This window comes from Chiloscyllium plagiosum, chromosome 3, assembly GCF_004010195.1.
Source record: "Chiloscyllium plagiosum isolate BGI_BamShark_2017 chromosome 3, ASM401019v2, whole genome shotgun sequence".
Lineage (NCBI taxonomy): Eukaryota > Metazoa > Chordata > Chondrichthyes > Orectolobiformes > Hemiscylliidae > Chiloscyllium > Chiloscyllium plagiosum.
Genome location: NC_057712.1, coordinates 35,997,641 through 36,011,252, shown reverse-complemented (window position 1 = coordinate 36,011,252; position 13,612 = coordinate 35,997,641). Strand labels below are relative to the sequence as shown.

The following is a 13,612-nucleotide window of genomic DNA, read 5'->3' as shown; positions in this document are numbered from 1 at the left end:
GAAAGATGTTGTTAAACTGGAAAGGGTGCAAAAAAGATTTACCTTTTTCCCTGGAACATAGGAGACAGGGGTGACAGTATAGAGGTTTATAAAATCATGAGGGGCATGGATAAGGTGAGTAGCCAAGGTCTATTCCCCAGGGTTGGAGAGTCCAACACTAGATGGCATAGGTTTAAGAGAGGAAAGAACTAAAAGGGGTCACTTTTTCCACAAAAGGTGCTGTGTAAAAGGAACAAGTTGCTAGAGGAACTGGTAGAGGCGGGTACAATTACAACATTTAAAAGACATTTGGACAGGTATGTGGATAGAAGAGTGTCAGAGGAATATGGGCCAAATGAGACTAGTTCAGTTTAGGAATCCTAGTTGGCATAGATGAGTTAGGCTGAAGGGCCAGTTTTCATGTCTTATGATGCTTTCATTCAATGAAAGATATTATTTCGTTTGAGGCAGTTCAGAGAAGGTTCACTAGAATGGATCCCTGATATAAGGGATGGCTTAAGAGCTTAGGCACAACAGATTGGGACTCTACTTATTGGATTTTAGAAGAATGAGAGGTGATCTTATTTACACATAGGATTTTGAAGGGGCTTGACAGGGTAAATGCTGAGAGGATGTTTTCCCTCAGGGGAGAGTCTAGTACCAGAAGGCATAGCCTCAAAATAAAAGGGCACCAATTTAAAACTGAGATGAGGACAAATTTCTTCACTCGGATAGTTGGGGGTCTTTGGAACTCCTTGCCACAGACAGCGGTGGGGCAGAGTCAATGTGTATATTTAAGGTTGACAGATCAATAGGGGAATGAAGGGTTATAGAACATAGAACAATATGAAGGGCAAGAAAATGGACATGAGGAATGTTGGATCAGTTACAATCTTATTGAATAATGGAGCAGGCTTGAGGGATCAAATGGCCGACTCCTGCTCCTATTTCTTATGGTTTTAAGGCCTGGCAAACAGGCTAACCCTGCCAGTGACTTGCAGCTTCTGGGATTAGTCCAATCAATTAAGTACCTTATCTGACAGGACCACTGGTGATATATATCAATGTTACAGGTAACATTGTTTGCAAAAATCTGTTGCCCATATTGTAATGTGCACCAAGTCCTGTTCATCCAATACTTGCTCATTTCCATTGGTCCCTGGCAATGCCATCAATTTAAATTCTCATCCACAGTTTGATCCTGTCAATGGCCTCATTCCCTGATCCTTGGTCTATTCCAACCCTACAACTCTGATTGCCACACTCTCTAATTTCTGATTTTCTTCCCTTGACATATCATCACCTGGTGACTGTCTTCATTTGCCAAGGCTCTAAACTCTGCAGTTCTCTCCAAATGTCTGCATCACTAGCTTCTCCCTAAAACCCACCTCATCGACCCACTGTTATTTTGATGCAATTATTTTGGTTATGAATTTCATTATCAAGTATTGAATAATATTGCTTCTTTGAAGCAGCTTGGGTTGTTTTTATTTAGTGTTGTGTGAATGCAACTTGTTATTCTTGGACGTTTTTATCAACCTACTCAGCAATAACATTGGTGAAGGTGAGACTTGAATCCAGGTCTTCTGGTTGAAAGGTAGGGACACTACCATCATGCCACAAGAACTCTGCAAGTTGTCATATTCAGTAACTTCTCAAAGTCCCCACACAAAGCTGTGTCAAATCACAACGTGAAGGGTATAGGAATTAACATACTCAGTGTTAACGGTTTCTCTCATATTTTATGTTAACTCCTCCCACACTCGCTGTACTGAAGTCCTTGCTAGAAGTTTCTTTATTTGCTAGTATCATGTGATGAAGTTTTTTTAGACTCTTGTTGAAAACATCAGGTTGAAAATAATCAGCAGTTTCTGAAAATCTCTTGGATTTTTGGAAAGACACTTGATGGTAGAACAATCTAAAAAACCATTTCTCAGTTGCTGAAAAGAATTAGCCTTGCACACATCACAACAAATGCAATAGTGACAAATTTTTGACAATCTTGCTTCGCTTTCAGTTGCAACCTTGTACATTGTTGCTCTTGCCTGGCTGACCGTACAATGCAGGTGAAGGCATTAGTGCTATAGTCATACAGTCAGTCATCTAGCACGGAAACAGACCCTTCAGTCTGACTCATTCGTGCCAACTAAGTTTCCCAACTGATCCCATTTGCCTGCACTTGGCCTTTATCCTTCCTAACCCTTCCTATTCTTGCACCTATCCAAATGTCTCTTAAACATTGTAACTGTACCTGCCAATTCCTCTGGCAGTTCATTCCACATACAAACCACAGTGTGAGAAAAAGTTGCCTTTCTGGTCCCTTTTAAATCTTTCTTCTCTCACCTTATAATTATGTCCTCTAGTTTTGAACTCCCTAAGCCTCAGGGGAAAAAAAACCTTTGCTATACACCTTAGCTACGTCCCTCGCGATTTTATAAATCTGAGGTCACCTGCTACATGCCAAGGTAAAAAAAGTCCCATCTTATTCAGCCTCTCCTTGTAACTCAAACTCTCCAATCCCAGTGGCATCCTTGTAAATCTATTCTGCATCATCTCCAATTTAATAATATCCTTCTCATATCAGAGCAACCAAAACTATACACAGTACTCCAAAAGTGGCCTCAAGTGGTCTTGTACAATCTGATGTCCCAACTCCTATACTCAATAGTCTGAGCAATGAAGGCAAGTGTGCTAAATGTCTTCTTAACCATCCTGCCTACCTGTGACACAACTTTCAATGAACTATGTACCTGAACCCTTAGGTCTCTCTGTTCTACAGCAAACCAAGAACCCTATTATTAATTGTATACTGTAAGGCCTGCCCTTGTTTAACAGACCATAATGCAGCACCTCGCATTTATCTAAATTAAACTCCACCTGCTACTCCTCAATTGATCAAGATCCCTTTGTAATTTTAGATAACCTTTGTTAGAGTTGAGCATATGACCAATTTTGATGTCATCCACAAAGCTAGTAACCATGCTTTCTCTATTCTCATCCAAAAGTGACAACAACCAACCCAGCGGCAAGCCCTGCAGAACACTGCTGGTCACAGACCTCCAGTCCAAAACACAACCGTCCACTCTTAAGTACAAACATGAAAACCTAAGACCCCTCCCTCTTCAGCCCATGCCTGGACCTACTAATGGCCAGCTTGGCCAGGCCCAGAAGCAAAGCCACGAGAAGGCTTTCCTCCGGGTGCCCATAGATCGGGGCTGAAGTGCAACCAAACTTTGAACAGCAGCTCTTTCTAAAAACTAAAAAGAGGCTGCAGTTGAATGCACTTGACATAGAAGTGGAAGACCCCAGATCCCTGATGAAAGAGGTAAGGACCCGTTTGTAGTGGGCCCTACACTGGGGATCTCCACTGACATAGGGCGAAACAATGTCCAGGCAGTGGGTAAAAGCATGGCAGTGCAGAGTGTGTAGCATCAAACCGTACAAATAACTCCCCCAGGCCACAGACTCCACAATACAGTCACTCACTGCAAGTATTCACACCCAAGCAACTAATGTCCAGGCCTAATCCTCGACTGAAGTAGTCTTCCATATTCCAAGAACAGGCCCTCCTAGGCACTGACTGGACAGCAGTGCAGAACACCAGGCTTCTCAGGTGGCAGCAGCAGCAGTATCAAGCTTCAGTTCTTCAGGGCAGGCAGGAACTGATGCCCTAAGCCTCAGTATGCAGCAGCTTCCCCCCAGCAAAGCAGGTGTTAGTACTCACTGGGGAGAAATACAGCCAACAGGCTTCCAAAGGCGGTAGCAGCAGAGAGTCCCAGGTTCCAGTTCCTCCAGGCAGACAGGCTGTAGCACTCGAGGTCCCAGGCTCTAAGCCTCAAACAGAAGTCGCTGCTCCCAGTTGCAACAGGTGTTGCCACTTCAGCCTCTAAGTTTCAATTACAGCTGCAGCAGCAGTAGGAGAATGCAGTTTCCCCATACACTGTGCACGACAGGGAAAGGAACCCTCCACTACCACTCTTGGTCTCCTGTTGTGTTAGTTGAGGTTTAAAGCTTTGGTAGGGGTAGGGGTAGGGATGGGGGTGCAATGGTAATATCCCTACTTCTGGACCAGAAAGCATAGGTTCAAGTCCCATCTGCACTAGAGGTACGTAATATTTCTAATTAACCTGTTCAGAGACATTATCATTAATAAGCCATCTAGCAAAGCACATGGAAACTAACAAACAAGGCATCCAGATTGACAAGGTGAACTGCCAGAAGACATGTTATCAATCTTCAGTGAGGTACACACAATGCCTATAAAGAAAGTGGGAATAAAAACAATATGGGACATATGGATATTGAAATGTGAGAACTGTAATATAGGTGCCGAATTCTGTATAAAGCTTGAACGTTTTCTGTAATTCAGCAGAGGGAGCTTTGACTGGTGTTAAAGTTCTCCCCTCCATAAAGACTGCATGAAATAAATGATCATTCTCTGTTCTACAGAGTCCTCTATCCATTTGTCAAGCTCACTGACTTCACAGGCATTGAAGATTTACCCATATGAATAGGAAGGATTTAGAGGGATATGGGCCAAGCGCTGGCAAATGGCACTAGATGAATTTAGGATATCTGGTCAGCATGCACAAGTTGGACAAAAGGGTTTATTTCCATGTTGTACATCTCTGTGACTGTACAACTCAATACAGAAGGAAGATGGCATGCTCCCAGCAACATCACTATTCTTTATTTTACCCCAACTTTGAAATTCACAGAACTTTCATTCTGAAAGACCTGGATGCACATGACATAGTTTATGGAAGCCTAGACGGTGAGCTAGGCATTACAGGCACATCCACCAAACACCCGTAAAGGTGCATTTTCCAGGACAGATCAATGGTTAGTTGTCAAGAACAGAATTCGATGATATGAAGGCCACTATCACACTGAGTCCTAGCTTCTCACCAGTCAATTCAGCAGGGACTGGGGGCCTGCATATTAATACATGAGGAGGTTAGCACCATGTGAGCAACAGTGGTGATGAATGTATGGACATAGCGCACTCCGAGCATATCCAGAATAAACAATGAGATAAACTATACCGTGTATTATGAAGCATATTTCTATGAAATAAACTCTGATGGTAAAAGGAGAGGGAGATGGATTGGAGGGCATGGGGTGGGGTGTCATAAGGTGGAGACAGTTACAGAGATCAGGTGAGATTTATTGGTGATGACAGTGGGGGGGTGGGGAATTATTTGAAGCTTGGACTGGGAGGGTAGGGTTTTCAACCTTCCAGGATTGTTTGTGAATCTCAAGTATATCAAGAAGACACTGCTGAGAGAAAATACTTGATGAGAAAATCATCTTTTCCTCCATATCGTCCAAACATTTTTGTCCACTAGTCATAGAAATCAAATGCAAAAAAGGGCTGTTTGAATTGGCTGATGTTGGAGGAGGGAGATCCTGTGTTGACAGAGTTCCAATCAGATTTGGTAACCTAGCTGGGTGTATGGTGGGAATTATGGGGCTTGTTTTAGTGGGTTCCTACTTTACTAAGCTTTGGGAAGTCAAATGAGTAACATGGCAATTACCAAAACCTCAGGTGACTCACCACATTTATTGAGCTTAAAAAAAAGGTCTGATGCGTTGGAAAGAAAACATGTTCACAAACTATGGCATTTTATTTCAAATGGAAGCCTTTGAATTTGCTTTTTTTTTACAATAAATTACATAATTTCCAACCTTTTTTGGAATCTAATAAATATTATATACCTTTCAATAAGTTCTTTTTAAAGTACATTGAACTGTCAAACAAAGGTCCCACAGTAATGTACAGGGTCAAAGTTTTCTGTAACCATTGTCAAAAATTATTTTTAAAGAGCACAAGCTACACAGACCAAACAAATAGGTTTTTCCTACAAAGATCCTGTGTTAATTTAGAGGCAAATGAAACCCAACAGTTACAAACATAAAACCATCTGACAGCTCTTGTGAAGAGATGCGCACTCTCTCACACCATGTGATACCTTTTAAAAAAGATAAAAAGCAACATGCTAACTTTGAATCGAGGTACACCAAAATTGCCATAAAAACAGTGAAACACTCTGTACAGACACGTGCAGTGCATCGACAGCACTGCTCCTTAAATACAACTCCAAGGTGGGGTGTGGGGAAGAGGTGTCCTAAATATACAAAAGGCATTATAAAAAGTAAAGGGATCACATGTATCAGACAATTAACAGACTCATTGTTACGTACAGGGTACAACATAAAATCTGGGCAAAAAGGTTGAGTTGTGTTTTGTTTATTCCAGGGTGTGGCTGTGTACTGTCTACCTTGATTTCAAATTCTCCAATGCCACCTCAATAATCACAGCAGATCTCAGAGTGCAGGTTGGCAGCTGCTACAAAGCCTGGATGTGTACACAGGCTGCTTTTGATCTGCCTTGCTAGTGATAAAATGAGCATTAGAAACCAAGTATTTTATATGCTTTTAGGAAAAAAAGTCCCCTTTCATTTACAAGGAAGAAAAAACCCCACAAAAATAGAACTTGTCATTATTTCCCTAGAATAAATATATCTTTTAGGCTGGCAAGTACAATGTTCATTATACACAGGTTTTTTAAACTTTTTTTTTTACAGATTTTGTTAGCTATTTTCTCTCTTTTTGAGGAAATGTTCTGTATCAAAATTAAAGAAAAAATATCAATGACTTTATATAAAAATGACAAAATAGGTTTCCTCTCCAACTTAACACGTCAGGGAAAACTCACAGTAACCTTTCCCCAGATCCAAACCTGTAAACACAAGGCAGTAACCAGGAAAGAATCTCGTATGCGTTTTGGTTACACATTGAAGGCTGATGCCAAAAGCACTCTGCTCCAGCACTCACTACCCGCTGTAGTCTTTGAATTACCTGTGCTTGTGTTACACAAAATAACGCTGCAAGCGATCTCTTCTTTTTTGTGTTGTTTTAAAAACTGTAACAGTAAAATTCATTTAAGAAACAGCAAGCTTGTGCGATAAAAGAGAACTAAATTAATACCAGAGATCATCAAATGGTCCAGCTTCAATGGGAAAGTGGAGAGGAATAGTTCGAGCTCGTGTACACACTGCCGGAGCTGGTTAAAAATCGGCCGCAAAAAATCTTCAGGCAAGGAACATAAGGAAGCAAAAGTCCCTTCCTGCCCCTCGTCTTCCCAACCCCACTTCCCAAAAATAATAATGGTAAGGCCCACCCATCAACAGTCACACGATTTCCAGACAGACTGCAACAGGTTATTGCTCCGACAGAACACTTCATTGTACTTCCTCATCTTCATGAAAGTGCACTTAAGTGCTACGTTAGTTTTGCTGAGAAGTAGTTTTTCTTGTGGAGTATAGTGCTAACTCAATTGTTTTTTTGTTGTTTCGTATTTTTTTCCTTTGTGCCTCTATCCAGCGTCTCTTTTTTAAAAAAAAATAATTAAAATAATAATAAAAATTAAAATACAAGTAGCCCCGGGAGCCATTTAAGTGCACTGTGCGTTGGGAGGTCCTTTCATCACCTACATTCCACCGACAGCCCATTCTGTGATGAGTTGGATACGGATGGGTCAGCCAGCGTTAGCATGACAGCCGCCGTGATAGAGCTGGATGAGGGCGATGAAGAGGAGGATGCTGTTGTTGCAGAGGCATTTGCTGTGGAGGAGAGGACAGAGATAGCATGAGACATTTGGAAATTTTCTGAAACAGAGTTACACGCTGATGAACTAGAAAGACAGTAGCTGCACTCACACTTGCCTTTCATGAACTCTGGGCATCCTAAAGTGCCTTACAGCCAGTGAAGAGTTTCTCTCAACATCGCCATAAAACAAGAAACACGGCAGCCAATTTGGATGTAGCAAGCTCCTATTAATATCAGTGAGAACATGGCTAGATAAGCTGTTTTACTGACGCTGGCAGAAGGGTAAATATTGATCAGGGAACACCAACTCTTCTTCCAAACAGTGTTGAGAGATCTTGTGTATCAACTTAAGACAGCAGGCAACACCAAGAAAGGCTGAAGGATCGCTTGGGATGCTGATTTTTGGATAAGATGTTAAATCAGACCCCCTTTGTCCTCATGGGTGGATGTGAAATATCTGGTGGTATTCATTTCTTACCCATCATCATTATGAAAACAGATTAGCAAATGTGCATTTTCTCTTCCCCACCTTTTAACAATCATAACTGGAAGCCTGTTGCATGGAACCAACAAAAGGAACAGAGATCTAGTTCCTCTTGGTGGCAATTATGCGGTCATCTTCCAGTATTTATATTCCTATCCCTCACTTTATTACTTCCATTAAAACTCATTTGAAGAGCTAATTTTTAACAGTCAGAATGGGCTAAATATCTTCCTGCTGTGCTTTCATTTCTATCAATCGATTAACAAGTTGAATCAATATTGTGTCTTCAACTTGAAGTGTCCCAGAGTACTTCACAGGAATGTAATGCAGCAACATTTAACATAGTCACTTGAAACAATAGCTGACCAAGAATTTGCTCGTGTCTAAGAGTTAGGTTTTAAATAGCATCTTACAAGAGGAGAAAGAGGTGAGGGAGCAATTAGGTTTTCAGATCATTGAAATTAAAAGCCAGCTGTGTAACAGCATAAATTCTTCCAACATAAATGTGCACATTGTAAACTTACTATCACGGTCCTTCTTTTTCATGCGTTTTCTTCTTCTGTCAATGGAGGCCACTTCTGATTTTAAGGAGAGGTAATGTCGCCTGATTTCCTGCAGCTTCTCTTGAAGGAATGCAATGCGTTCCACACTGCTCATGTTTTCAACATCAGCTATAAGGGAGAGTTTAAAAAAAACTGACAATTGGAGCACACCTTTAACACTCCCCATAGCTATGACAATCAATCTATAATCAGAATGTATTTCAATTCTCACAACAACATACATTTATACAGCTCCTTTAATGTGGTACAAATATTCCAAAGTGCATTGTAGGTGGCTTATCACAAACAATATGATATCTTAAAAGCAGAAAAGAAGAAGATCGGTCTAAGGAGCAGACTTCTCTGCCAATGATGAAAATTGGAAAATGCAAAGGGTCAAAACAGAAGAGCACGAGTGCTCTTGGATGGTTAGAGGACTGTCAGAGTCTACATGGTAGTAAGGGGTAAGGCCATAGAGGGATCTGAAAAAAAATTTAAAATAAAATTTTAAAATTGAAAGGTTTTTGAAGTGGGAGCCAAAGCTGGCCAGTATGCATGTTAATAGCTAAGAGAATGAGTTTGGGTGGACCATGATCATCACTGCTGCAAGAGTCGAAGCCCTTTCATAGGCCAGCTCCATTGCTGAGGTCAGTGGCACCCTGTTTGGAGGGGCTGTCCCGAGTGAATATGGGCTTCAAAACCCAGTTCTCAGTACAGTGCTGTGGTATCAACACCTGGGTCTTTCAATCTGAGCTGATCTCTTAGAGGAATCTGAAGAACAAGGGAGCTAGAGAGACAAAGAAATAAGACAGAACATCTATTTATCAGAGACTCAGAGTCATGGAGATATACAGCATGGAAACAGACCCTTCGGTCCAACTTGTCCATGCCAACCAAATATCCCAAACTAATCTAGTCCCATTTGCCAATATTTGGCCCATATCCCTCGAAACCCTTCCTATTCATATAATCATCCAGATGCCTTTTAAAGGCTGTAATTGTACCAACCTCCACCACTTCCTCTGTCAGCTCATGCTATACACACACCACTCTCTACGTGAAAAAAAATCTTTCCTCTCTCAACTTAAATCTAGGCCCTCTAGTTCTGGACTCCCTCACCCCAGGGAAAAGACCTTGTCTATTTACCCTATCCATGCCCCTCATGATTTTAAAAACCTCTATAAGGTCACTCCTCAGCCTCCGACGCTCCAGGGAAAACAGCCCCAGCCTGTTCAGCCTCTCCCTATAGCTCAAATCTTCCAATCCTGGCAACATCCTTGTAAATCTTTTCTGAACCCTTTCAAGTTTCACAATATCCTTCCGAAAGCAGGGAGACAAGAATTGAAGGTAGTATACCAAAAGTGGCCTAACCAATGTCCTGTACAGCCACAACATGACCTCTCAACTCCTACACCAATGCACCGACCAATAAAGGTTCAGAATAACTATTCAGAATAAGTTTAATTAAGACAGATAAAACCCACCTATGTCTGGACAGGAAGTTAGTTTGATTAACAATCTGACTGCCATGAGGACCAGTGAGATGCTAGGGCGATGTCTTCCTATTTCCCTCAAGCATTCCCCTGCATAGCGAAGACCAGAGCTTCACTGTCTGCTCTGGGGGCTGGACAGAGTGAGATGAGTACACACTCAGAGCTTCCATATGAAACAATAATATGCATCCCTTCCGGCACCAAACTGCAAGTGCCTATAACAGTAGGTCTGATGACTATTGATGTCTTAGGAAGGGAGAGAAGGGTCAAAAGTTCTCAGCTCTGAGAAATGCACGTGGACTTCCCACTTTATGATACAACCAAAAACCTTTTACATGGACTCAGACTCACCCATCTGTATACTCCATTTATAGGCTCTGGATGACCTGCTGCTATGCTCCTGTGCAGACTCTTTCTCTCCATTCCTAGGAGACTTTCCAGGACTCAGTACTTTGACAGTAGATGTGCTCCCTGGCAGAGAGTTCAAGCCTGTTGGTACCATAGAGGAACTCTTCTTCACTTGGACCGATTTAGCTGGATTTTCACCTGCAGACATCTCTTCACTATCGCTGCTGTTTGCTGTATAGAAAGCAAGAAAGACTTGCATTTTAAGACTTTGGGAAATTGCAAAGTACTTTCCAGCCAATGAAATATTTTTGAAGTTTAATTAATCAAGGGAACACTGCAGCTGATTTTTATCCAGAGTGATAATAACAATTTTATTTTTAAAGAGTGATGTTGATTGATGGATAAATATTGGCCAGGCACTACAGGAACAGCTTTGCTCTTCCTTGAGCAGTAGCTGTGGAGTTATTTACATTCACCTGGGTAAGGTGAGGACCTCTATTTAACACTTTGTCTGAAAGACAGCACCTCCAAGAGTGCAGCACCTTCACAGTTCTACACTTGGATTTTGGGTTAGATAACGGTGGCACAGTGGTTAGCACTGCTGCCTCACAGCGCCTGAGACCTGGGTTCAATACCCGCCTCAGGGCACTGACTGTGTGGAGTTTGCACATTCTCCCTGTGTCTGCGTGGGTTTCCTCCGGGTGCTCCGGTTTCCTCCCACAGTCCAAAGATGTGCACGTCAGGTGAATTGGCCATACTAAATTGCCCGTAGTGTTAGGTAAGGGGTAAATGTAGGGGTATGGGTGGGTTTCGCTTCGGCGGGTCGGTGTGGACTTGTTGGGCCGAAGGGCCTGTTTCCACACTGTAATGTAATCTAAAAAAAATCAAATCAAATCAAATCTAATCTAATCTAATAACGTCATCAAGTCTTAAACCTACTAAAGACAGAAAGTCAGACATGCAAGTGGCAGATGAATCAAGGTACAAAATCAAAAGTCACAATGGAGCAAATCCCTCTTTTTAGTGCCCAGTGATGGCTGCGGCACCTTGTTTGATCTTGTGTCCAGGTTGAGTTAGCACCTCTAAACGGAGAAAGTGGTAGGCTAATGTCATCACTGGTCTCAACATTGACGGTTGGGGCAAAGGAGAAAATAATTCAAAGAAGATAGATTTCCCTTTAAAGCCATTAGCTCAGTTAGCAAGAGGGCTAATGGCAACAGCATGGGTTCTATTCCTGTTCTGACTCAGGTAGCCTTCGGACATATCTTCTCAGCTGTCCCAGAGAATGGAAAGCAATGGCAGTTTTGCTGGTGGTGATTCTGGATGAAGCATAAGCAGAACACTCATGGAATGCAATGGAAGGAGTTTTCGCACCTGATTGCTATTGTCTATATTTGCATAGTCATTGATGCACTCCATTAAAGGCATAGCATGTTCTTGAGGCTGCATGTCTCATTGGGATACACCTGAGAGCCAAGACCCAGGGGAACCAAAGTAGGGTGGGTGAGTTAATGTGTATTCTCCAACACAGATATCTTATGGAACTGGCTAGGCGACAAAATCATCTAAAAAAAATTCAAGGAAATGAACGAGCTCTGGGCAAAGAACAAGGGTACTGGGGCTAATTGGATAGCTGGATAAAATGACCAGCACAGGCACAGTGGGCAAAATGTCATCCATTTGTCCTGTTTGATTCTGGTAACATAAAAGACAATAAACAGATAGGCACAAACATTCATATTGCAAAGGTCAATTAGCCTCACTCCAACTCCAATTAAATTATCCCGTTGATACATGGAAAGTATAGTAAAATGAGAGGAAGAGAGAATATAGACTTCAAAAGGACAAGCAAATTGATGGAATGTGCAGAGATGTAGTTGATGAAGCGAGTTGAGATGATTTATAGCTCAGATTGAGGTTCTGGATGTAAATTTGCTTGCTGAACTGAAAGATTAGATTTCAGATGTTTCGTCACCATGCTAGGTTAACATCATCAGTGAGCCTCCGGTGAAGTTACCTAGTCTGGTGACAAAACATCTGAAAACAAGACTTTTAGCTCAGTGAGCAAACTTACATTGGTGGTTGATGAAATTTGTTACAAAGATATTTGAGAGGAGGCATTTTGGTGGGTAATGAATCAATGCAAATGTAAAGGATATAGTTTGAAAGGGAGCTGGGAGGAGAGGGACCTGGGGAGGTGGTAGGGTAGATTGTGAAAGTGGTTAAAAAAGAACAGGGATTCTTGGCTATATAGATAAAGATGGAGACAGAGCTCCAAAGCAAGACAATTATAAAGTAGTCAGGTAAGCAATGGTTAGGTATCAGTTGGAGAACTGTGCCCAATTCCGAGCACCACAATTTAGGAAGGATGTAAAGAAATTGAAATTGCAGAAAAAATTACAAGAACGGTTCCAGGAGAGTATCTTAAAGGAGATGGAAGTAACGAAGAGAGAAGCTTAAGGAGTGAATTCCAGAGCTTTGAGACTCACCAGCGGAACAACTGTTTGTGTCAATCGTTCTCTCATTGAGACCAACAAATGGGATTTCAGTTTGAAAGGAAGAGGGGGAAAGATGGGGAAAAGAAGAGAAGGGAATCAGTTGGAAGAATGACTCTGAGCTGTTTTGACACTTCTTTCAGTTACCGGAGAGCAGTTTTCCGCTTGGGCTACGAGTGTTCACAGTCAATAGGAAAAAACACACATCATCCCCCTACAAACATACAAGACCACAGAAAATGCTGAATATGAGCAGCATTAAGGGTCCTCACCAGTCCGGCTTTTCTTTTTATTGTTAATCCCTGAACGTTTGTGACTGCGTTTTTGCTTCTTGGTTGAACTTCCTCCCTGAGCATCTTTTTGTCGTTTGTGACCAGTAACAACTGGAAAGGAACAAAAAAAAATGAAATCATGCTTCAAATCAAAAGACAAATCAATGTCAAACAAAGGTTAACAGTATTATCCTGACTCAAAGCCTGGCATCAATCATGACCTTGGTTAATCTCCTCTACTTAACACAACATGGACAAAACTGGTTGGCAAGTGTAATGGCTTACTGATCGTACAACCTGCATCATGTTAGTCTAATCACATTACACTAATGGAGCATCTGCTTTAGAATTTCTAACATCAGTGTGTTTTACATTCAAACATGATAAA

General features: G+C 41.7%; 1 protein-coding gene across 1 annotated transcript; it reads right to left on the bottom strand.

Annotated features, from left to right (window-relative positions):
- Positions 1–5,523: 5,523 nt before the first annotated feature.
- On the bottom strand, positions 5,524–13,391 carry LOC122542242 (AT-rich interactive domain-containing protein 4B-like). Its single transcript, XM_043679780.1, has 4 exons — positions 13,225–13,391; positions 10,461–10,688; positions 8,599–8,745; positions 5,524–7,604 (listed from the first exon to the last, which is right to left on the bottom strand). The coding sequence occupies exons 2-4, from the start codon at positions 10,663–10,665 to the stop codon at positions 7,468–7,470; spliced, it is 489 nt and encodes a 162-aa protein (XP_043535715.1). The 5' UTR covers positions 10,666–10,688; positions 13,225–13,391; the 3' UTR covers positions 5,524–7,467.
- Between the last annotated feature and the right edge of the window lie 221 nt (positions 13,392–13,612).